At 36.2% G+C, this 27,148-nt stretch overlaps 1 protein-coding gene across 5 annotated transcripts in view; it reads left to right on the top strand.

Annotated features, from left to right (window-relative positions):
* The window catches only part of BICC1 (BicC family RNA binding protein 1), a 261,084-nt gene that overhangs the window by 22,138 nt on the left and 211,798 nt on the right, over positions 1–27,148 (top strand). Inside the window, exon 1 of one of the 5 annotated variants that reach the window (XM_073241026.1) lies at positions 15,768–16,152. The exons of the other annotated variants lie outside the window; for them this stretch is intronic. Coding sequence (XP_073097127.1) covers positions 16,117–16,152 — 36 coding nt within the window. The 5' untranslated portion in view covers positions 15,768–16,116. Of the gene's footprint in view, positions 1–15,767; positions 16,153–27,148 lie in introns of those variants that run through there. 5 annotated transcript variants of the gene reach the window in all.

Raw genomic sequence — 27,148 nt, 5'->3', positions numbered from 1 at the left:
ACTATTTACAATAGCCAAGAATTGGAAGCAACCTAAATGTCCATCGATAGATGAATGGATAAAGAAGACGTGGTACATATACACAATGGAATATTACTCAGCCATAAGAAGAAAACAAATCCTACCATTTGCAACAACATGGATGGATCTAGAGGGTATTATGCTCAGTGAAATAAGCCAAGCGGAGAAAGAGAAATACCAAATGATTTCACTCATCTGTGGAGTATAAGAACAAAGGAAAAGCTGAAGGAACAAAACAGCAGCAGAATCACAGAACCCAAGAATGGACTAACAGATACCAAAGGGAAAGGGACTGGGGAGGATGGGTGTGTAGGGAGGGATAAGGAGGGGGAAGAAGAAGGGGGGTATTAAGATTAACATGCATAATGGGGGGGATGGGAGAAAGGGGATGGATGTACAACACAGAGAAGACAAGTAGTGATTCTACAGCATTTTGCCATGCTAATGGACAGTGACTGTAAAGGGGTTTATAGGCGGGACGGGGTATAGGGGAGAGCCTAGTAAACATAATATTCTTCATGTAATTGTAGATTAATCGTAACAAAAAAAAAAAAGAAAGGAAAGGAGGATTACTCCCTGATAGGATTAAACTAACTGTTAATCAACAATTAATGCATGCTTTAAATATCCTTAATTTTGATCATTTAAAGGGTATCAGATGATCAGCTATGGAAGTACATTTTTCTGATAATATTCCTTTCTCTTAAAAAAAAAGCAGTTCCTGTGTTCTTCACAGTGGTATAAAGGGCATATCAAAGTGTGGGCAAAGGGTCTGTTTGTGTTTATACAGAGGATCAAAGCCTAATTTGGCTACCCAGAAAACAAACTAAGATACGATATGAAGAAGAATTTCCAACATCAACATCCTCTGGAATGACTATTCCAGAAGATGATCATCAAAAAACTTCAAGAAAGATCCTGGCGCTGTTGTAGTTGTAGCTGCATTCATCCCACTGGTTCCTGGAATTGCCACTGAAATTAAGAAGAAGATATCTAAGCTGGCCTGTGCATACAGTAAAAGAACAAATTTGACTGGATCTATACTGTTGGAACTCAACCAAGAATTAGGAGAAGTGCAAGTTGCAGCGCTCCAAAATCTTGAGACAACAGACTATCTACTGTTAAAAGAACATATGGGATGTGAACAGTTCCCAGGAATGTGTTGTTTTAATTTGTCTGATTTTTCTCAAACTATTCAAATTCAGTTAGACAATATCCATCATATTATTGATAAGTTTTCACAAATGCCTAAGGTGCCTAACTGGTTTTCTTGGTTTCACTGGAGATGGCTGGTAATTGTAGGTCTGCTTTGGTTATGTAACTGTATTCCTATTATGTTAATGTGTGTGCGCAATTTAATTAGTAGTTTAAAACCTATACATGCTTAAGTTACTCTAGAAGAAGATATGTCAAAGAAATAATCAATCTTCCCATGTTTTCTTCCATCTGCTACTTCTATGGCTTTTCTTCTTCTTTCCTAATTACAACCCTTAAATAGAATTTGTGCCTCATATCGAATTTACCAAGTATCATAATTCTTCCAAGTGGTAAAGATACCTCAAGATAAATGCTGGGCATAGAAGCCACAGGGCATAAATCTGCAAAGAAGTAAAAAGCTAACCTTTTCAAACAATATTGCTTCTCTCTCACTTACCAACTTTACATTTCCTTGTATGGCCCTGGAAGATGACTGGTTAGCCAGAGACGGGTAAGATTCCTCAAGGGAGGAACAACCTAAGACAGGCACAGTCGCAGGGGGGCCATCAGGTGATAAATTGGGGATCAACAGAGATGAGGTTTAGAACCTCACCCCCCCTGTTTTGAGAGAAATGTTCTGCATCTGTGGATGTTTTGTTGCCCTTGTCTAGCTTGGATTAACACAGTCTACAGGCACACACCTGATCATCTACATTTCCCCTCTTACAGGACTAAAGTATGTTTTCTACCTTTATCTTGCATCTACCTACCAGTTCAGCATATTATTAAAAATAATAATAATAGAAATAATAAGGGAGAAATGTGGGATTCACATATAAATCAAGTATAAAAAATCAAACAAATATTCATATTTGACCCGATTGTTTTTAGTTCATAATGCGTGATCAAAACTGAAAGTTTCTGTGATATGACTGCCCTTGTACTGTTCACCATGTAAGAACTTATTCACGATGTAAGAATTTGTTCACCATGTAAGAACTTGTTCGTTATGCTTCAGAAAATGGGAGACTGTTGAGAACTAGGCTTGGGGTTGTATAATGATTGTGTATTGAGTCCCCTATACAGAATTTTTTTGTTGTTAACAACCATTTGATCAATAAATATGAGAGATGCCCTCTCAAAAAAAAAAAAAGAAGGAAATCTTACTATAAAGTGGATGAGTTAAATAAACCAGTCAGAAAAAGACAAATACTACATGATTCCACTTATGAGGCTTTTAAAGTAGTCAAACTTAAAAACAGAAAGTAGAATATTGTGGGGGAGGGTATGAGGAAGGGAAAATGGGAGTTGTTTTGTGGTTGTGGAGTTTCAGTTTTGCAAGATGAAAAACTTCTAGACATCTATTGCACAACAATGTGTGTATAGTTTACACACTGTACTGTACACTTAAAATGTTTAAGGTGGTAAATATTATGTTATGTTTTTGATGACCATAAGGAAAACAAACAAACAAAAATTTTGTGTGCTGTCATCTGATTTTTTACCTCCTAGAACAGATTTGCTTTAGGTAGACCTTCATGAATAATCATGATCTTTTAAAAACTGTTTAAAAGTTTTAAAAATAAAAGAACAAAACAGTTGAAAAGTTATAGTTCTTTATTTTCTGTTAATACTTTAAAAGGGGAGCACTTTTTATATTTCATAAGGGTGAAAGCATTCATCCATTGAAACCTGAACCACGAGTATTTCCTTCTGAGAGATGCATAAAAATAAGTCAGCATGAAGGCAGAGTACTGCGGTAACTAAAACCTCGTAATAGCATTTACATTTGGTGTTAACATGCGCACAACAGGAAAGAGGATTCAGTTATTTTCAAGCTCTTAAATCCCAAATGTGCTGAATAGATATTTCTTTTAAAAATAAATATACAAAGTGTATTTGTGTGACCTAAAATTTAAAAGAAATGTACTTGCATTCCATAGTTAACAATTGAACAGTATCACTTTCCTAAGTTTCCATATTTTTCAAAACGGACTATCATGGTTTGGCTCAGCTACAAAATTACATTATTTCTGGCTTGCACATTCCTGTTGGTTACACTATAATCTTTACCTCCATTGGAAAACATGTTCTATTTTGAATGTTTATTTCAGGCTACTTAGCCTGAAACACCTCTGTTTGGCAGTGAAGCATGGATATGTATGTGTGCATGTGTTTCCTAAAAAGGAAAGAAATAGAAATGTGTTACATTAGAAGTGTATTACATTGTAGTGTTACAAATACACATTACAAGGGATATGAGGTCCTTCACAAGTGGTATGAAAAACATTCACTGCAATTAAATTCTCTTGAACATTGATAAGAATGGTTCTAGTTATATACATACATACAGGTACATAATATATATTCACATACATACGTATCATACACATATATACATGCTTGTAGATGTTATAGATTGAATTACGTCTATGCAAAATTTATATGTTGAAGTTCTAACTTGTAGTATCTTAGAATGTGTCCTTGTTTGGAGATAGGGTCTTTACATTGGTAGTCAAAGTGGAAGGCTTTAGGGTAGACCCTAATCCAGTATGACTGGTGCACTAATAAAAAAGGGGAGATTTGAATACAGAGACACGCATAGAGGGAAGACAATGAGAAGAGACACAAGCAGCACTTGGCCATCACTCAGAATTCTCAGAAGAGACCATCCTGCAGCTGTAGCACCTTGATTTTGGGCTTTTAGCCTCCAAAACTGTGAGAAAGTGAATTTCTGTTGGTTTAAGCCACACAGGTGTGCTGCTCAGTTATGGCAGCATTTATGAACTAATACAATATACTTCTCTAGCATGCTGCAGATCAAGATATACTCATTTAACTGTGATACATAATTGGTCTTTGGTTAGTTTAACATTTCTTAAATGTGAACATTTCTTAACATCTTTTAAGCACATTTAAGAAATCAGTTTCCCGGTTTTGGCAGTAGAGAGATTCAGGGTGGTCATGTTGAAGCATCATGGAGAGTGGACCGAGGATCTCTGACTATACTCTGCATAAATACAAATCATATCTTTTCTTATTCAGGAATTTATGAATTTGTGTAATTTGTAGCAATGCCAGAGTCCACTAGTGACCTGATAGATTAGAAAGGCAGAAGTAGAAAGCTACTGTAATCCAGCACCAAAATAAAACAATTTCTCAAAATTGTACATACAGGCCTACCTCGGAGATAACTGGGTTTGGTTTCAGGCTGCCACAATAAAGTGAATATTGTAATAAAGTGAGTCAAATGAATTTTTTGGTTTCCCAGTGGATATAGAGGTTATGTTTACAGTACACTGTAGTCCTTTAATGTGCACTAGCATGATGTCTAAAAAAGCAATGTATAGACCTTAATTTAAAACACTTTATTGCTAAAAAATATGCTAACCATCATCTGACCTTTTAGCGAGTCATAATCACTGATCACTGATCACCATAACAAAAAATAATAATGAGAAAGTTTGAAATATTTCAAGAATTACTAAAATGTGACATAGACACAAAGTGAGCAAACGCTGTTGGAAAAATGTCACTGCTTGACTTCCTCAATGTGGGGTTGCCACAGCCTTCAATTTGTGAAAAATGCAATATATGTGAAATGTAATAAAGCAAAGTGCAATAAAATGAGGGATGCCTGCATTGGAATTAAACTTTCTGGAGATTAGGAACAGATGTCTTCAAATGGCCAGTTTTTCCACTGCCCCAAGGTATAAGTGCCTTCTTATTGTGCTCATTTTATCTCTAGTAGAAGGAACGTTTGAGTTCAGTGCTTGGAAAAGTGGAATATGAAGCTTTCCTTCAGTTACATCCCTCTGCATTCCATGGCCTACTCATATATCCCATATCCCATATCTGAGTGTAAAACCATATCCAACTTTATGTCCAACGAATGCAAGAACACAGCTGGCCTACCCAAACCTTTGGGGGAAAATTGGAGTTAGTGATAGAGAAGAAAGCTATTTTAGAAAAGTAGGTATTTTTGCTGTTACAAATGGGAGAGGTTAATTTTGGGTGAGAAGTTCTTTACCTACTTGAATTTTGTAGAATAAGACAGTGACAGCTGTTAAAATGCCCTGACCAACAATTTTCACATTAATTTTTAATTAAGAAAACAAAAGAAACTACATTATATAAAGCAAGCATTCTTTCAGTCATGTTATTGACTCTTTAATTGTCTAGTATTCTAGAAACTCAGAATATGCCAAGGTATGTCATTTTAATGGTCTTATACTAGTGTTTAAGACAAGTTTTTGGAGTAATGAAGAATCCAAACCTTTTGGAAAAATTGATCTAGTCATTGATAAATTTTTAATATTTATTCTAAAAAGTGAATTTCGCATTTAGAAAATAGCTGGTCAAGGGATGTTGTATGATTTACTGTGCTTAAGAATTCGAGATTTTGTGACACTGAATTTTTGGGATAGTATTATTCTGTGTGTTATCACCAAGAGTGCCCTTTCTAAATACATATGTTTTTTGTGTTTTTATTATGACTATTTCCATCTTAACATTTTCAAGTCAACAGTTTTTAGTTATGAAGTAACTTAGTCAGTTCAGAGTAATTTTTTGTTTTTGTTTTTAGTATTTTAAATTGTGAAGTATAACACAACAAATACAGCAGAAATGAATAATAAATTATTTACATCACTCAAGTCAAGAAAAAAATATTGTCCACATCCTAGAGGCACTCCATTCATGCCCGCCCCTCATCTTTGAAGATTATAGCTTTCCTCATTTGTATGGTAACATCTGTCTTAATTTGCTCTGTAGCTTTACCACCTGTATGTAAATGAATCCCTGTATACCTGGTTTGGTTTTCCCTTCTCTTAAACTTCATGTATTTATATAATATACATTCTGTTGAGTCTGGCTTTTTTCCCTCAAAATTAAAAATTCATCCATATTCTATATGGTTATAGTTTATTCATTTCTATTGCTGAATGTTTCCTATGGTATGAACATAGCAGTATTAGGTTCACAACAAAATTGAGCAGAAGGTTTACAGAGATTTCCCATATATCCCCTGTCCCTACTCATGCATAATCATTACCAACATCTCCCACCAGAGTGTTACATTGGTTCCAGTTGCTGAACCTACATTGACACATTGTCACCACCCAGAGTCTAGAGTTTACAGTAGGGTTCAGTCTTAGTGTTGTACATTTTAAGGATTTGGACAAATATATAATCGCATGTTCTTTGGTTTTTCTTGTTCAGCCTTCTTCTGGGTTAATTGATTACTTATAAAATTTCCATTTAACTTACCTAGTAGCTTTTTAACAATAGTCCTTTTCCTTATTTTTTAAATGGTTGCTGTAGGATTACTCTACACATCCTGAGGTTGTGACAGTCTATTCAGAGTTATTATTGTACAACTTAATGTAAAAGGAAAGACCTTGCAGCCAGATAGGTCCATTTACCACCATCCTCCATCCTTTGTGATGTGGTTGCCATGTGTGTTATGTCTGCCCACATTATAAACTAAACCTCACAGTATGATGTTAAATTTTTTTTTGTTTTAAACAGTTATTTTTAAGAAATTAAGGAAAAAAAATTAGTGAATCAATTTACATGTTTACCTTTCCTTGAGCTTTTCCTTCCAGAATGTTAAAGTTTCTGTAATATTTACCTTCATCTTGAAAAAATTCCTTTACCATTACTTAGAGTACAGTTTCTACTGGAGACCAATTTTCTTAGTTTTATGTGAACATGTTTATTACTGCATGTTTGTTCTTTTTTTATTTTTTACTCGGGGTTATTTCATTGTGTTCATGTTCATTCCAACAATTCATTTATTCTGTTGACGTCATTTGTTATTTTTGTTTTCTGGCTGTTAGAAATAAAGCTGCTGTGGATGTTGCTATGTGTACACTTTGGCAGACTGATTTCTTTTTGGGTGTGTATCTAGGGATGAAAAAATGATATATGGTAAGAATATGTTTACTTTTAGGAGTTATTGCCAGTTAGTTTTCAAGGTCATACCACCTTGTACTCTATCTGCAATGTTTTTCAGTTGCTCCATAACTTTGCTGATAGTAGGTATATTGTCAATCTTTTTCATTGTAGCCACTCTGGTGAGTATGTAGCAGTATTTCATTGTGGTTTTAATATGCATGTCAAAATTTTTTCACGTTTGCTGGCTGTTGGGATGGTCAGTTTTGTGACAATCTGTGTTCCCATGGAAAAGGTCCCTAGTACTGCACTAACTTTTGTGGTCTTCTGTCCCCAACTGTATTTTGGTTTGGCAATTCTTCAATCTCTTGTAATTCTCTAATGCCTCTAAGCAAATTTTTATTTTTCATTTTTTAGTACTTTGTTCATCTGTTCTAGTTAATTACAACGGAGAGTCTATATTGCCTGGTCTCTCTTTGCTAGAAGTGGAATTTCTCAGTTTTTTTTTCCATCATGTGATTCCAATTTTTCTAATCTTAATTTTAAAGATATGAAGAAAAGCATGTCATGAGACATTAAGTTTTGCAGGCAGTAATTTTTAAGGGAATTATGTGGAACTTCATGGTGACTTTGTGACTTTGTTACAAATTATTCTTGGCTTTCAAGCAATTTCTCAGAAAATGAACTGTATGTTCATTTTTGGTTTCCATTTTTCAATATTATTTCTTGATGTTTTTTAGAAAGAAAAATACTTTGGTTACAATTGAACTTTGAAATAGTCTAGATAAATTATTATGGCAACAAGCAAAAAGCAGATTCTTTCTTAGTAACTTCTTAAATATAAGAGTATCTGCCCTTTCAGTTGATTTGATATAATATGCCTATTTAGGCAGACATGCACTGTGTTCACATAGAACTTACAAAATGGAATACAATAGACTGAGGAACTAGAGGGAGGATGGCAGATTAGGAGGCACCAGGAATCTGTCTCTCCACCTAGACAACAGTTGCACTGATGGAATCTGTCTGATGTATTATTTTGGAACTGAGTCTGACACATGCTACAGCATGAATGAACCTTGAAGATCCTATGCTAACTAAAGTAAGCTGGTCACACTAGGTAAATTGTATACTTCCTCTTACATAGAGTAGTTTGATTCATAGACAAAAAATAGAATGGTGGTTGCCAGGGGTTGGGGTAGGGGAAGTTGAGTGTTAATTGTTTAATGAGTAGAATTTCAGATTCGGAAGATGAAGAAGTCCTAGAGATGAGGGCAGTGATGGTTGCACAAAAATGTGAATGTACTTAATGCCAATGAAATGTGCACTTAAAAATAGATAAAATGGTAAATTGTATGTTATGTGTATTTTACAACCGTTAAATAAATTTTAAAAGTGCAATACAGCGCAATGGAAAACATTTTATTACCTCATGTGTCACAATTACCTAAATTAAGCCATAATTTGAATGTAGCTAATTAAAGAAGTTCTACAGTGCATTATGTTTCTGCAGTGAAGTCTTCTTTTAGAATGGAAACTCATGCCTAATTTTTGTATTTCTTAGCTTTAGAGTCTTATATATTTGGTTTCCTTTAGTGGGACGCATTGTTTGGATGATATACAGCTCTTTTAGATGATGGGGCCATCTCGGTCTAATAAAATAAGTCCGTGACTATTTGTAAGTTATTGCAGAAAGCTCATTTTACTCTTGGTTTAAAATTATCCAGTGAATATTGTATATGTGCATTCTTGAAAATGCTATGGCATGGTTGCCGTTAAGATTGTTCAGGCTATGTAGTACTAGCTTTCCTAACCTCTAAGTATACCACCTCAGCAATTTGTAGGGACAAGCTTTATAAAGCTTAAGCAAATGAATAAATAATGGAAAAACAAGTTTGGTGATCTATGTTATCTAATATCACATTGAAGGCTTGGAAACAATTTACTTTGAAAATATAACTGAAAAATAAATATGGCTGAATAATATTTCATGGTGTATATGTACCACATTTTCTTTATCCATTCATCTACTGATGGACACTTAGGTTGCTTCCATATCTTGGCTACTGTAACTAGTGCAGTGATTAACATAAGGGGTGCATGTGTCTTTTTGAATATGGGATCTTGTTTTCTTCAGGTAAATTCTTATGAGTGAAATTCCTGGGTCAAATGGTATTTCTATTTTTAGTTTTTTGAGGAATCTCTGTATTGCTTTCCACAATGATTGAACCAATTTTACGTTCCCACCAACAGTATAGGAGGCGGTCCCCTTCCTCCGCACCCTTGCCAGCATTTGTTATTCCTTCCCAACCCCCTGAAGATGACTGACTTGTTCACTGTCTTTATAGTTTTTCCTTTTTCATAAAGTCACATAAAAGTGACCATATAGGATGTAGCCTTTTCAGACTGGCTTCCTTAGACAAATGCATTTAAGATTCATCCATGTTTTTGCGTGGCTTTATATAGTTTACTCTTTTTATTCTGAGTAGTATTACACTGTATGGAAGACCACAGTTTGTTTATACATTCACCTGTTGAGATTGTTAGCATGTTTTGGCCATGTGAATAAAGCTTCTGTTAACATTCTCCTGCAGGTGTTTGTATGGACATAGGTTTTCAAATGAATTGAATAAATACCTAGAAACATAACTACTGAATTGTATGATAAGACTGTGTTTAGCTTTATAACACTGCTGAACCATATTCTAAAGGGGCTGTACTAATTTTTACCTTCCCACCAGAAATGAATGAGAGTTCCTGTTGCTCTGTATTTTTGTCAGTGTTTGGTATTGTCAGTTTTGGGATTTTAGCCATTCTAATAGATGTGTGGTGTGAACTCATTGTTTTTGTTTTTATTTCCCTAATGATATTGAGCATCTTTTCATATGCTTATTTGGCCTTTACATATCTTATTTGGAGAGCTATTTGCTTAGATTTTCTGCTAATGTTTAATTTGGGCTGTTTTCTTTCTGTTGAAGTTGTAAAATTCTTGTGTATTTTGTATACAACTCCTTTATCAGATAGGTTTTTTGCAAGTATGTTGTCCTTGTTGTTGGCCTGTCTTTTTGCTGTCTTAAAAGCATATTTCACAATTAAGTTTTAAATCTTATGAAGTCCAACTTATCTATCTTTCCTTCCATGTTTCTGGTATTATATCTAAAAACTCACCACCAATCCCAAGTTCCTGTAGATTATCTCCTATGTTTTCCTCTGGAGATTTTATAGCTTTGCATTTTACATTAGGTCCATTATCCATTTTGTGTTGATTTTTTTTGGAAAGGTATAAGGTCTAAGTCTAGTTTCATTTTTCTTTTTCTTTTTTTGCATATGGATATCCAGTTGTCCTAGCACAATTTGTTGAAGAGACTATCCTTTTTCATTAAATTGTCTTTGTGTGTTTAAAAAATCAGTTGCCTGTATTTGTACAGTCCATTTCTGGGGCTTCTATTCTGTTCCATTGGTTTGTGTGTCTGTTCTTTTGCCAGTTCCACTCTGCCTTGACTGAGTTTGATTTTAATTGATATTAATTTTTGATAGGAGTTGAGAAAGGGGTTCTCATTGTTTTATACCAATGCATATGTGTTTGAGTATTCTTAAGACATCAGATCTTTTATTTCCTTCATCTTGTCATAACTCTTAATATTGCATATCATGTTTGTTTTCAAGTGACATTGAGAATGCACATCTCTAGTCTTCCATCAATCCCTGTAATAGTAAATACATTCTCTTCCTGACATGTGATATACTTATTTTTTTCATCTGTTCCTTTAATCCTTCTTTAGAATTGAAGATCCATCAGTAGGATTTGTATATGCAGTAGGACTGCTGTATCCATTTCTCCTAGGACTTGCTTTGTGTATAGTAAGAGCTCAATGATATAATTTAAACCAGATGAGTGAAATATGATGTCTCATATTTATAACATCCTTGAGCAATAGGGTGTTGTACAGAGGTGAATTTCCCAAATAACTAAGCATTGTAACTCTTAAAGCCACAGGACTTACAATGGGAAAAACCTGCAGTTGGTTTTTTTCAAAGTGTATTACATATTACTCTTATTTCTTAAACACACTGTGCTGAAATTAATTTATCCTTTGTGCTATCTCATATAATATTTTGACCAGAAATCATGAAATTGGGTTTAATCGCTGATTTCTGATATTACCTAGCCAAGGAAATTAGAAAAGTTATAATTCTCTGGGTCTCAGTTGACCACTAGTTTTAATGACTAGATCTTTTAAGATTCCAACAGTCTCTAAAATTCCGATTGATAATGACCTTAATTCTTTGTGGCTTAATATACTAGGTGCTTTTTTACAAGGTGATATTCATATGTGTAGAACTATTATGTCTAACAACATGTGGTTTCAGGCAGCTATATATTCTTTATTTTTAAAAATATATCTGCCTTTTGTTACTAAGTGTTCCTGTGTTTATCTTTTTTTGCCCCTCTGACTTGTAGTTTTTTTTTTTTTTTGCCATCCCCATTAAATTGACTTCCATAGAGCTTGTCCTTCTCTGTACTCTTGTTAGTAGCCTTCCTCAATAAATACAGAACAGGTGTTGGTAGGTAGAATAAAGTACTTCTAAGGTTATCCATGTCCTAATATTCAAAGGAATATTCAAAGAAATATGTTACATTGACAAGGAGGAATTAAGGTTGCAGGTAGAATTAAGTTTGCTCATCAGCAGACCTTAAAATAGGGGGAGTATCCCAGGTTCTCCAAGTGATCCCAGTGTATTCACAATGGTGATAACTGAAAGAAGGATGCAGGAGAGTTAGGGTCAAAGGTGCACTGTATGAGAAGAACTCTTCTGACTGTTGCTGTTTTTAAAGATGAAGGGGGTCACAAGCCAAGGACCGCAGGTAGCCTGTAGAAGTAAAGGCAAGTGAACAGATTCTCCACTAGAGCTTCCAGAAGGAATGCAACCCTGACAGCTACCTTGACTTTAGCCCAGTGAAACCCACTTTGTACTAAAAAACTGTAAGATAATAAGTTTCTGTACTTTTAAACCATTATGTTTGTGGTAGTTCTAGTAGTAATATAGCAATAATTTGTGTTAGCAGAAATACAAATACAGGTATCTTGTAAATTAATTTCTGAAATTAATGTTTTGGAGAAATTCATAAAAGATACCAAGACAATTTTGGGGGAACTCCCCTATTTTTAGGTTTCTTTAGTGAACATCAAGTTTGAGTACTCATTTTGTATGTTAAAATTTCATGTGTCATTTTAAAGGTTGACTTTTTCAAAGTTTTGCCAGTAAGGTACAAAAATTATAAGAAATTTGAAGGTGTTAAGTCTACTGGGTCTGGATAAAAGAGATTTCACTCCTTATAACAGTTTTAGCTTCTTGGTTACCTACAGTGTTTGAGGGGAATGGTGACCAATAGAATTAAGAATATTGAACAATTTATTTGCATTTGGACTACGTTGGGTAGTTTAGAATAAGGATTTTTATTTTAAAAATAAAAATTTTCTCATGTTTGTAAAAAATAGTTAATATTAAAATGAATTACATTTTCTCAATATTTAAAAGGACATTTGAAGATTTCTTATAGGTGGTGAGTGGAAGGCAGGAATTGATTGAATCCAGAGTTGCTAATTCCTTATTGGAATCAGAAGGAGCTATGAAGAGGCCATACTAATTCCATAGTTGAAAGCTGTGGCTTAGAGAGGCTAGTTTATGCAAGTAGCTGAAAAGTTAGTTTACCTGGCTGTAGAACCCTGAGCAGAATTTAGGGCTCTGGGCTCTAAATCCAGTTGTCATCTTGTCTTAAACACAAAGTTAAGGTAAAATTGGAAAACTTTAAGGTCTAAAAGTTGAATTTCATTGCTTCAGTCAATTCTGTAGTTACGTACTTTTTATGAAGAGGCTGCAGTATATAGTCTCTTTTTAAATGCAATAGCCATTATAAACATCTTAAAACAGGCATTCATATTTTATTGTTTAGTTTTTAAATTTCCTACTATTTGTTTTTACTGTGATGCAACCCTGCGTAGAAGTAGTTTTGCAAGTTAAAAAAGGGCAAGATTCAGACAAAATGCTGGTTTTACAGCAGCATATACTAAGACTAGTATTTTGGACCCATAAAATACAAATGCTTGATATGGCAAAAATGAATGACCTAATTTGAAAAATGTAATCTTAATGCTAGTTTAACTATCTGATTTTTAAAGTTCTTACATGTATTGCATGTGGATTTTTTGCTTCCCCAGCTTTCTTAGAATCATATTAAATTTTGGTATAAATTCTACATGTAACTTTTTTTCTATAATGCATGTTAATATTGTCCTATTTTCTCATAAGTTTCATTATATTTGCTTTTTTGCCTTTGTGTCTAGTCAGGAACATCATAAATGTGTGTGTTTGCATGCTTGTCCAGATTTTTTGATGGATACTTCAAGCTTTTCTTCAAAGGTAGAAGAGCTAGTAAGAAACTCATGCATAGTGGGGAGAGTTAAATCATTGTATTAGCTAAAATTGATTAGATCTAGGATAATTACTGCAGGGAAATGTGCCTTGTTGAGATTTTTGCTTGAATTACCTTTAGAGAGTGCAAACTTCTGAAATGTGGCGTATTGCACTTTCTTGATTCCTGTTGTTGTGACAGCCTCATAGGTGTCAAGAGTCTGTTTCACAGTTGGAGACAGTGGGGGCTGTTGGACTTTTTCTCAGGTGTTTGGCCGGAGGACACGAGTAGCAACTTGTGGTCCTGGACACCTCACACATTTGATTGGATTAAATTACTCCTTAACAGAGTTGCTTTGGTGTGGTGTCAGGGAGAGGACTGACTATCCAGGTTGTTAAAAAGTAGAGTAATCAGTAATCCTGGCAGGAATCCTAAAAACATCCATATAAATAGGCAGGTTTTCTCTTCTGATGATCAAGATTAAACAAGGGAAGCTGAAGTCTAGGTAGTGAGGTTTTCTGTATGTGAAGCCAGTTAATTCTCAGGGAGGAAATCAGCATTCTCATCTCTTCTCACGATAATGATTACCGACCCTTGGTAAGCGAAGTTTCAGTGAGTGCTTTAAAGATATGGGTCAGTGAGGTCTCTCATGTGAAACTAAACATTGGCCTGGCATCTCTGGAACTCAAATGATGGCCAAATGGGTTGGCCTCTGTTAAACAGTTTTAATCATTAAATGAAAATGGATGAAGTTGGTGAACAAATATAGTGGCTTCAAAGCCCTGATTTTGGTTTTAAGTAGTCCCTAACTTTGGGGGAGAGTCAAGTGAAATATTTCACCACTGATGTTATCACTAAAGAGAATCAGTTTTGTAAATGGTCCTAGTTTTTCTTAACAGAGCATTGAACACTCAGAATCAGGACTGTCATTCCCAGTTAGGTAGCATTTGGATGGAGAAGTAATACTGAATTGTATGTTTTTAAAAATGTCTGTTTATTTGTTTAATCATGGTTATTTAGATCATTTATAAATTATAGAATGAGAAAGCCTGTTTGTAAGACTGTGGAACTTCTATTTAGATGTGTTGGGGGATGGTTAATTTTACAACTAACTTGGGCTGAAAGTTATGCCTCCCAGGTTGTGTTTAAAATGTGTCTCTTACTGTTGAATGGGAAGCCTTGATTCTCTAATTTTTATTGGCATAGATGCATGCACGCAAGTAGAAAAATATTAATTTTACTCATTTGTAGGTTCTCAAATTCTGAAATTGCATTACTAGTTCTACAATAAATAATAGATTAGATTTACTTGGTCATGCATTGAAGCATTTCATGTAAGGAAAAAAATGGATGTTAGAGTTATTGGAATTCCTTATGTGCCATAAATCCACTTAACGTAAAAGTTTCCCATCTTAGTTAAGCATATGAAATACGACTTGATGAACACTGACATAAGGTATAGTTAGCCTAGTGTCTTCCCCTCTTATGCCAAATTTTGTCTTCAAAATCAAGAATAATTTGATTGATAGAACACTTGATATAGTCAGGCAGGAACCTTTGTTTTTTCAAATCACTTTTCTGATGCTTGTGAGTTCTTTTTTAAAAAACAGCATTTCAGTATTAGAACTATGTAAATATTATTTATAGAATCAAGTAATATGCTTGGAGTAGTTAAGAAAATAATCTTAAGAGTTATTAAATCTTAAAAGTTCAGTCATAATACTGAAATATACTAAACTTGGAGTTTTAAATGACTTACTAACTGGACAATTAGTGTAACTTTTTTTGTTTATTAAAAAAATATAGCATTGAAATTCAGCTATTATATGCATTGAAGGTATCAATTTCCTGGAATACATGAAATTTTAAATTCAGAAACAATGGCATGTTTTAAGTTTCCTTTGGTGTCTCTTATGAGAACAAACAAGTAATTTTCCTTGGATTACATTTTTATAAGTGATAACATTTTTGGTGATAAGATAGCATTGAAACTTCTTGAAAAAAGTTGCAAATTTTTCTTAGTGTCAGTTATAAGAAACAGGTTGCATTTTTGAACCCAAAGGCTTGCATTTAATTATTAATAGAATCCTGTAGCACATTTTATTATGTACAACTTTTTCTTTTGGCTTTCAAGTAGAAAAAAGCTCTGTGCTCTTTTGTGATAACTATGTGATCAGAGTTTGAGGTGAGTGAAAGCTGATGACATATTTAAAGCCGATTTAAATTAAAAATCCTTTTGTTTTAACTTTTATGTTTTTGTTTGTTATCTAGGCACAACACAGTAATTTTGGGTCATTTTCAGTCTTCCTTGCCCCTCTCTCTGTGGGCTGTTTTAAAAATTAAACGGTTTTGAAGCAGTCTTTCACAAAGTGCTTTGCTCTCAGTTATTATTTATTTCCCATGGCTCCAAATCAGGTCCACAAGTGAGAAATGGTTTGGCTCCCTGGGGAAGGCCGGAAGTGCCGACTGCAGCGTCCAAACCAGTGGGGGGCCCCTTGGCTGCCTTGGCTTTGCAGGCAGCTGGCACTTCACATGATCATCTCACCATCACAGCGGGACAGGCAGCCATCTCTCCCACATTACGGGACATGATCCTCAGTACGGGCACGGTGAGCGCCCCTCAGGTCAGTCTGCAAGCAGAGGGCCGACTCTTTGGACTCTGTAACACCTGTGGCATTTTGCTGTCTTTGGCCTTTTCTTCTTGGGTGTGGTTAGAGGCAACTATTGGCTGTTCTAGTGCCCTTGTCATCACAGAGATCATTGTACCTTCACCCAGGGAGCACTGGGCTGACAGTTCCAGTCCTGAACCAGTTAGTAGGAAAGCCCCACTGATTTATTAAAAGGGGTCTTAAAAAACATTGGATATGATCTTACTAAATGTGATTTTATTTAAGAAAAATCTATGAAATGATGTGCTTTTAGGAATAATTAAAGAATATCTATGGAAGGATGTGCTTGTGTATATAATTTTAGTATTTCCATTTTGAATAGTACTGGTATAAAAAGGGAACAGGGAAGGAGGAATTATTCAAGAACCTGGGTGTCAGCTACTTCGGACACCCTCTTCTTTTTTGATTCTTACATTTACCTATGTGCAATTTTTGCTTTAACTAACCTAATTTTGGGGGAAATTTTTATTATAAGCTAAGCCTCCCAACACTTTTCAGAGTCACTGATTCATTTCCTGTGTGTAATGTGGATATTTTGTTTATGTCCTTGAGTTACAAGGAGACATAATTTGCAGGTCAATAGAAGGATGCATTTTACATTTAGGATTTTATTGGCTCTTATGCTTAATATATGGCATTTCAGGAGATAGGCCTGTGTGAAAGACCTATGTCAATCAGTCATTGGATATTTATTTCATGACCATAAGGACCATATGCCATGTACCAAGGGACACAGTGTGGGCAAGACAGACCTGGGCTCTCATCTCCAAAGGTTTACAGTCAAGGACTAAAGGAATTTTGGGACTTTGAGCGGATGCCAAGCATTCCCTCTTTTCATCCTGTCCTTAGGGGAGCTGGTCATTAAGTGGGCCAGAATGCTCTGCCTCTGTGCAGCCCATCCCTTGTGGGGAGTAGGAAAGAGGACAAGCCTCTGAGAAAGACCACCCCTCATCTTCACAGCAACTGAACACTATAGGCCCCATGCCCACCCTCATTGCCTGCCCTAGGAGGACAGTACTAAATTATAATGGAAAGACAGAATGCTTTAACTGAGAACCCTTTGTCGTAGTAAGTAGATCTTTGCTTTAGGCTGTAAAATTGATTAATATTCTGAAAGTCCTTGAGAAGTCTGTGCTGGCTTCTTTGACTAAGCTGTGAGCAAAGGGCAAAGATGGCTTTTTTAAAATGAGGGCTTACAGTGCCAGGCTGGGCCAGGTAAGTACCCAAGGCACATATTGATTTTTCTCTCTTCCTCTTTCATTTTTCTCCTCCCTTTCTTTTTTCTTCTCTATTCCTCTCCCTCTTTTCCTCCATAGCAAGAAGGATAAGAAGTGCAGGAGTAAATGTGCTGTCTGTTCAATATTTCCCAATTTATGCATGGAGAAGTATACATATACGAATGAAATTCAATGAGTAAAAACATGAGGTATTAATTTTTTTGGAGGGTGTGAATATAGTAATGCAGAACTTACCTGTGTTCCTCTTCTTTGGTCCATGCCTATCAATTGACTTTGTTATTTATACACATGTAACAATTAAATATTGTGTATATAGGTACATTAGTTTGATTATAACCATTTTAAATGCATTTTCAAAAAATTTATAAATTGTCAGCAATTAAAATGCTAATTCCAGAACATCTTTTTCCCTGAAGCTGAGAGGACCAATTAATAATCAGAATGTTGCTTAGTAATATTATAAAAGACTTTTAATTAAAAATAAAATAGGAATAGTTAATAAACCAATATGGCTTTATAGCAGAAAAAGTATTCTAATTGAATTCGTTTAATGGAATATTTTCAGAGAACTGAAGCCCACACTTTCAACTACCAAGTATTAAAAATTATATCTTAGCATATGTTTTTATCTGGTTGTAAAGATAGTGCATATTCATTATAGAAAAACTTAAGGTTAAGAAAAAAATTACCTCTATCTTAGCTATTCATTACTTTATAGTAATAATCATTGTTAATACTTGGTTTTGTCTTGAGGTATTTCTAAAATTCTTTATGTATCTCTTTACCTTCTTCAATATACTAACTTGGTGTTCTAAAAATCAGTATTTTGTAGTATTATATGGTGTCTGACATTATATTTTCATGTTTCCTGCTCTGGTATTTATCTGTCTCCTAAAGTTAGGGCCCTGCCTGTCATCTTGTCTTTGACTTTGTGGCTCACTTGTGCTGTGACCTGGTTAGGTGATTAAACTTATTAGGAACTTTAAGAGTTAATAAGATTCAGAGAGGATTAAAGAACAGAGTCAAGTTCTTGCTGAGATTTGTGGTTTTATTTCTATTAGTTTCCTTTGAGGCTGAATAATGACCCTCAAATATGTCTACATCTCAATCCCCAAACCTGTGAATATGTTACCTTACATGGCAAAGTGATTTTGCAGATATGATTGAATTAAAGATCTTCAACTGAAGAGACTTTCCTGGATTATACAGTGGGCCCAGTGTAATCATCAGGGTCCTTTTAAGAAGAAAGGTCATAGTAAGAGAAGGAGATGGGATAGCAGAATCAGAGGAATGATTTATTTGCTTTGAAGATAGAGGATGAGGCCATGAGCCAAGGAATGTGGTTGGTCTGCAGTTGTTGGAAAAGACAAGGAAGTGGTTCTCTCTAGAGCCTCCATAAGGAACCTAGCCAACACCATGATTTTAGCCTGTAATAATTTCTGACCTTAGAAAGGGTAGATGATAAATTTGTGCTCCTTTAAGCTACTAAGTTTCTGGTAATTTTTTACAGCAACACTGTGAAACTAATATGCCCCCAAAACAATGAAGTATTTGGAGGACAGAACTATGTCCCTTATATTTTAAAATCAGATACATAACATAGTGAACACTACCTAAAGATACAAAAGAATGAATAGGTGAATAAATAAATGGAAAGTGCCTTCAACTTGACTTTTCAAACTTATAGCTTAGGGGTTGTCAAAATGGACAAGAATGAAATTGCAAAGTAGTGAGCAGAAAAAAAAAAGACTTTTGAAACAAGATGGCGGTATGAGAAGTGAGGCAGAAACCTCCTCCCAAAGCTACGTATAACATTAAAATAAAATCAATACAACTAATCCTGAAAGAGTGATCTGAAAGAAGACTATGACAGATGGCCCACATCTGGGGAAAAGAGAAGACCTCACAGAAAAGGATAAAGTAACAAAGCCACAATTCAGTGGGACCCAAGTCCACCCCCATCCCTGCTCACAGGCAGGAGGAAGACAAGTGGAGTGGGGAGGGAGTAGAAGCCCAGGACTGCTAAACACCCAGCTCTGGAGATCTGCTCTGGGAGTATGAACCCATATTACATGGTACTCTGCAGACTAGAGTGGTTGGAAAGCAAAGACAGGTGGTACTTGGAGAGACTGAGATTCCAGCTGCTTGTGGAGAACAGGTACCTACAGCTAGCTGCTCTGGCATGAACGAAAGGTGGGCACTTTGAAAGACTTCCCAACAGTGAGAGGGCTGCTAAAGGGGCAATGAATACATAGAGCTTATTGCTCAGGAGAAAGGCAGGTGGACAAAATCATCCTGGCACACTCAACCCAGCAGGTTGGGAACATTCAAGGGCTTCATGTGCTCTATATGCCTGTCAGGGAATGCAGCACCATTATTCCATAATAATCATTACAAATATGAAATGAATACAAACCAAATCCCTCAAACATCAGAAAGAGGGCTAAGTGAACCTGAAATCACCAATCTTCTTGATAAAGATTTCAACATAAAAATCATAAACATGTCACAGAGCTAAAATAAATATTGAAGACCCCAGGGAGGACTTCAAGAGGTAGAAACTTTGAAAAATACAGTATCCGAAATGAAACATACAATGAAGGGATTAAAAGCAGATTAGATGAGATAGAGGAGATGGTAGATGGAACAGAAATTAGAGACCAGGAATACAAAGAAGCTGAGGCACAGAGAGAAAGAAGGATCTCTAGGAATGAAATAATATTAGGAGAACTGTGTGACCAATCCAAACAGAACAATATTCACATTATAGGGATACCAGAAGGAGAAGAAGAGAGAAAAAGGGATAGAAAGTCTCTTGGAGGAAATAATTGCTGAGAACTCCCCCAATCTGGGCAGGTAGAAATAGTCTCACAGGCCATGGAAGTGTAAAGATCTCCCAACAAAAGGGACTCAAGGAAGACAACACTAAGAAATATAATAATTAAAATAGTAAAGATTAGGGATAAGGACAGACAGAGTATTAGGAGCAGCCAGAGAGAGAAAAAAGATCACATACAAAAGAAACCCATCAGGCTATCATTAGACTTCTCAGCAGAAACCTTGCAGGCCAGAAGGGAGTCGCATGATACATTTAATGCAATGAAACAGGAGGCCCTCAGACCAAGAATACTCTATCCAGCAAGATTATCATTTAAATTTGAAGGAGGGATTAAACAATTTCCAGATAAGCAAAAACGGAAGGAATTTACCTCCAACAAACTGTCTCTACAATGTATTTTAAAGGGACACTTCAACACCTCTCACTCCAAAGGACAGACCAACCAGATAGAAGATAAATAAGGAGACAGAGGCACTGATCAACACATTAGAACAGATAGACCTAACAGACATCTACAGAATACTCCACCCCAAAACAGCAGGGTACACATTCTTCTCAAGTGCACATGGAATATTTTCCAGAATAGATGATGTACTAAGACACAATAAGAGCATCAGTAAATTTAGCAGGATTGAAATTAGAACAACCAGCTTCTCAGAGCACAAAGGTATGAAACTAGAAATAAATTATGCAAACAAAACAAAGAACCCACAAACACATGGAGGCTTAACAACTTGCTCCTAAATAATCAATTAATCAATGACCAAATAAATACAGAGATCAAGCACCATATGAAGACAAATGAAAACATCAACTCAACACTCCAAAATCTGGGGGACACAGGCAATTCTAAGAGAGAAGTATATAGCAACACAGGCTTACCTCAAGAAAGAAGAACAATCCCAAATGAACAGTCTAAACTCACAATTAATGAAACAAGAAGAGGAAGAACAGATAAGTTTGGAAGTCAGTAGAAGGAGGGACATAATAAAGATCACAGCAGAAATAAATAAAATTGAAAAGAATAAAACAACAGAAAAAAATCAATGAAAGCAGGAACAAAATAGATAAACCCCTAGCCAGACTTATCAAGAAAAAAAGAGAGTGTACACACATAAACAGAATCAGAAATGAGAAAGGAAAAATCACTGTGGACACCACAGAAATACAAAGAATTTTTAGAAAATACTATGAAAAATAATATGCTAACACATAGGATACCTAGAAGAAATGGACAACTTTCTAGAAAAATACAACCTTCCGAGTCTGACCAAGGAAGAAACAGAAAATCTCAGCAGACCAATTACCAGCAATGAAATTGAATCAGTAATCAAAAAAGTACCCGAGAACAAAAGTCCTGGACCAGATGGATTCACCGGTGAATTTTATCAGACATTTAGAGAAGACATAATAACCTTTCTCCTTAAAGTTTTCCAAAAAATAGAAGAGGAGGGAATACTTCCAAACTCATTCTATGAGGCAAGCATCACGCTAATACCAAAACTAGGCAAAGACACCACAAAAAAAGAAAATTACAGAGCAAGATGCAAAAATACTCAACAAAATATTTGCAAATCGAATTCAAAAATACATCAAGATGATCATACACCATTATCAAGTGGGATTTATCCCAGGGATGCAAGGATGGTACAACATTCAAAAATCTATCAAAATCATCCACTCTATCAAGAAAAAGAAGGACAAAAACCACATGATCATCTCCATAGATGCTAAAAAAGCATTTGACAAAATTCAACACCCATTCATGATAAAAACTCAACAAAATGGATATAGAGGGCAAGTACCTCAATACAATAAAGGCCATATATGACAAACCCACAGCCTACATCATACTTAACAGTGAAAAGCTGAAAGATTTTCCTCTAAGATTGGGAAAAAGACAAGGATGTCCACTCTCCCTGCTTCTATTCAGCATAATACTGAAGGTCCTAGCCATGGCAATCAGACAACACAAAGAAATAAAAGGCATCAAGATTGGTAAGGAAGAAGTCAAACTGTCACTGCTTGCAGATAACATGATATTGTACATAAAAAACCCTAAAGAATCCACTCCAAAACTATTAGAAATAATAGCTGAATTCAGCGAAGGTGCAGTATACAAACATAATACATAGAAATCTGTTGCATTCCTATATACTAATGATGAACTAGCAGAAAGAGGATTCAGGAAAACAATTCCATTCATAATTGCATCAAAAAGAATAAAATACCTAGGAATAAACCTAACCAAGGAGGTGAAAGACTATATCCTGAAAATTACAAGACACTGATAAGAGAAATTAAAGAAGATACCAGTAAATGGAAATATATACCATGCTCATGGATAGGGAGAATTAATATTGTCAAAATGGCCATCCTACCTAAGGCAATCTATAGATTGAATGCAATCTTTATCAAAATATCAACATCATTCTTCAAGGAACTAGAACAAGTAGTTCTAAAATTCCTATGAAACTACAAAAGACCCTGAACAGCCAAGCAATCCTGAGAAGGAAGAATAAAGCTGGGGGGATTATGCTGTCTGACTTCAGTCTCTACTACAAAGTCACAGTAATCAAAACAATTTGGTACTGGCACCAGAACAGACCCATAGATCAATGGAACAGAATAGAAGCCCAGATATTAACCAAAACATATACAGCCAATTAATATACATGGAAGGAGCCATGGATATACAATAGGGAAATGACAGCCTCTTCAACAGCTGGTGTTGGCAAAACTGGACAGCTACATGTAAGAGAATGAAACTGGATTACAGTCTTAACTCCATACACAAAAGTAAACTCAAAATGGATCAAAGATCTGAATGTAAGTCGTGAAGCCATAAGACTCTTAGAGGAAAACATATAGGCAAAAATATCTTGAATACAAACATGAACAGCTCTTTCCTGAACACATCTCCTCAGACAAGGGAAACAAAAGTAAATATAAACAAATGGGATGACTAAAAAGCTTCTATACAAACTAAAAAGCTTCTGTACAGTGAAGGACACCATCAGTAGAACAAAAAGGCATCCTACATTATGGGAAGATATATTTGTAAATAGCATATGTGATAAGCAGTTAACATCCAAAATATGTAAAGAGCTCAAATGCCTCACCACCCAAAAAGCAAATAGCCCAGTGAAAAAATGGGCAGAGAATCTGAATAGACACTTCTCCAAAGAAATTCAGATGGCCAACAGGCACATGAAAAGATGCTCCACACCACCAATTATCAGGGAAATGCAGATTATGACCACAGTGAGATTTCACTTCACACAAGTTAGGACGGCCAATATCCAAAAGAGAAGGAAAACAAGTGCTGTTGAGGATGCGGAGAATGGGGACCCCTCCTACACTTTTGGTAGGAATGTAAATTAGTTCAACCATTGTGGAAAACAGTATGGAGGTTCCTCAAAAAACTAAAAATAGAAATACCATTTAACCAGGGAATTCCACTCATAGGAATTTACCTGAAGAAAGCAAGATCCCAGTTTCAAAAAGACATATGCACCCCTGTGTTTATTGCAGCACTATTTACAGTAGCCAAGATATGGAAGCAACCTAAGTGTCCATCAGTAGGGGAATGGGTAAAGAAGATGTGGTACATATACACAATGGAATATTATTCAGCTGTAAGAAGAAAACATCATACCATTTGCCATTCTGGAGCTAGAGTGTATTATGCTCAGTAAATAAGTCAGGTGGAGAAAGACATGTACCAGATAATTTCAGTAATTTGTGGAGTGTAACAATAAAGCAAAACTGAAGGAACAAAACAGCAGCAGACTCACAGAATCCAAGAAGGGACTAGTGGTTACCAAAGGGAAGGGTGTGGGAGAGTGTGTGGGGAGGGAGGGAGAAGGGGATTAAGGGGTGTTATGATTAGCACACATAACGTAGGGGGTAATGGGGAAGGCAGTATAGCCCAGAGATCACAAGTAGTGACTCTTTCGTATCTTACTATGCTGATGGACAGTGACTGCAATTGGGTGTATGTAGGGACTTGATAATTGGGTAAATCTAATAACCACAATGTTGCTCATGTGAAACCTTCAGAAGATTGCCAGTGATACTGTAATTTAAAAAAATCTTTTCTTAAATTTATTGGAATTAATAACCTGTCTGTTAATTCATTAAAACCCAGCTATGCTCAGGGATATAATTTCCCCATTTAATTAAGCAATGCTTATGTTTTATAATACCCTTGCAGCATTAAAAGTGAAACACTTTTTGCAAGGGAGAAACTCACCTTCATATCAATTTTCTCAAATCTTACCAAGAAGCAACAAAGGACGTTAGTAATGAAACTTATTTTGTGTCAGCTGGTATCTATGCAGTATCGATAGTTTTAAGTGGAAATTTGACTCAACACATTCTGCTACTTCATAGGTCAGTTGAAAGTTCTGTGTCTATAGCCACATCTGTGTCTGAGATTCTGGCTTCTGTGAGAAGTGAGGACTGGGCCCTGGAGCCATGCTGGCATGGCCATTCTTCCTGGCTCGTATATACTGTGCCACCTCGGCTTGTCTTGTTGGCAGGTAGCCCTTTCCTAGCTGTGTATTTATGAGAAAGGTAATTACTTGGAACCTGTATGTGTTCTTCTGTTATTTAGTTTCATCAAGTCTGCTTACCTGGCCTTTATATCCACAGCCAACTAGAAGTGGCACATTAGAAACTTGGAGAAGGGATACTTAAGCCAACTGCTGACATTTTTTCATGTCCCTGGTGGCTAGGGATCCCCTGACCAGCTGCTCCTGGAGAGGTGGTGAAGACCCACAGGTGAGGAGAGAACATTGTCCAATTCTGATGTAAGCTCTAAGGACATCCAGACAGTGGGACTTCTAAGTGCAAAGGCTTGGAAAGGGCGGCGTCTACTTGGAGAATACTGAGAGATGTTATGTGATGAGAATACTGTGGGGAGGAAGTCTGGGGGAAAAATGTTAATCTTTACTTCTGGAGTGGGACTTTAGCAGCCAGTGACATTCTAATCTCATCAACTTTTGCCTACATGAGTTTAGGTAGTTTACCCCATGGGTCTACTGTGGTCTCATCTGTATAACTGGCGGTGCTAACAGTGTCCGTCTCCAGGAGATCTTTTATAAGTACTAGCTGAGAAGATAAAGAAGCCTCTAGCACACTACATGGAATTAAGTGCTCTCCATAGGTGATCCTCTTATTTTCCTTATTTTTCTCAGGACCTCTGGTGACCATGCCTAGTACTTTTAGGAGACGAGAATATGTTGGCAGGTGCTAAACAGAGCACCAGGACTTTGATGGGAAGGGTCTGGCTTGGGGATGCTCTTGGAAAAGCAACATTTACTTTGTTCTTTCAAAAAGGAGTCTTCCCTTCATAGTATCACACCCTAAACCTGTGGCAAATTTGTCCTGAGGCCTTCTAAAATGAAATCTGTATTATACAGCATGTATTTAAAAGTTCTAGTGGGTTATCTCTTCACCCCAAAGTTTAAACTGAGCATCATTCTGGCAAGGAGTAAAGGAAAGGAAGAAAGGTTTCTGGCCAGCAAAAACAAAAGAGAAGAGAAGCTTGTGCACAGATTGCCCACATCAGCAACCACATCCACTCCAAGGAGGTAGGAGGTTTCTCAATACCAAAAATCCAGCCAGGGTTTTTTTAGGTAAGGATTGGGCTTTGTGTCCGATGTTTGTCTTGGACTTCTTCACACTTTTTCCTACTCTTGGTGATCCATGCTCTTCTCCCCACCTCCTCTGCCGTCTCTCAAGTCAGTGGTTTGTCGGAAGAGAGAAGGTTAAGGGTCAAATCTCAACACCCTTGTAGCAATTCTATAGAAACACCACAGCCGCAAAGCTGCTGGTTGTGCAGTGGAGGACAGAGACCTGTAATCAGTAAATAAGCAGCACAAGCAGCTCAGGTCTCCCCTCCTTTGCCTCTTGTGTTCCTAAGGAAAGGTTTTTGCAAAAAGACATTACCCTTCTTAGGTTATGTTTAAGAATTCTCAGTTTGTGCTTTTCAAATTTTTTCTTTCTCTAAACAGCACTGGTAGGAGATGAACCTGAATAGGTTTGGTAAAAGTGCTGTGCAAGTGCTGTGTGTGTGTGTGTGTGTGTGTGTGTGTGTGTGTGTGTGTGCGTGCATGTGTGCGTTTTCTCAAATTATACTGAAAGAGAGAAAGTAGCACATCAAGTTAAGTAAGTTCTGTGTGGAATACAATTTATATAGTCAACAACATTCATTTGGAGATAGTGTAACTCAGTTTGTGTTCACGGAGTTTCCTGGAGACTCGCCAGTCTCAAACCTCCTCAGTTACATGCTGTGGCATTTTGCCTTGTGTTGCAGTTCTCCTCACCACAAGGAATGTGTGTCCATGTCATAATGTGTAAATGTCTTGAGGGCCCTGTATCGCAATTAAAATGGAATGTCAGGAGCTTTTTTGGGGGAAACATTTATTTTTATGAATATCCTTCACACCTTATAGCTTTGGGAACCATAGCTTAAGATGATTTCTTGATCAACCTTAGTAATCAGTAAATAAGCAGCACAACTGCCGAGCTAGAGCAGCAGTGACAGGAATGTCTATTTCTCTGGTTCTGGGAAGCTTAAAGCACCTTTGTAGGAAAATTTACTTAAGAACAATAGATGCAATGTCTAGTTCTGATGTCAGGGTTAGAGAAGTTATCTTTGGCTGAGGTTATCTTTTATCTTGCCTTGTAACATTGAAATGCATGCTGTAGCGTGATGCCTGCATGTGCTTTTCCTGGCTTGCTGAGCTCGTAGCTTTGGCCCTGGTAGACTTAAAGGTTCTCCAAGTTGGCCAGCCCTCTTGATGAACTCTTCGAGTGTTATAGTCTGGAGGCGATTTCAGGAGCTGCCAAGATGACTGGAGTTATG

Source organism: Manis javanica, chromosome 7 (genome assembly GCF_040802235.1).
Source record: "Manis javanica isolate MJ-LG chromosome 7, MJ_LKY, whole genome shotgun sequence".
NCBI lineage: Eukaryota > Metazoa > Chordata > Mammalia > Pholidota > Manidae > Manis > Manis javanica.
Note: the sequence above shows the minus strand (reverse complement) of the source record. Positions and strands in the feature narration are given on the sequence as shown.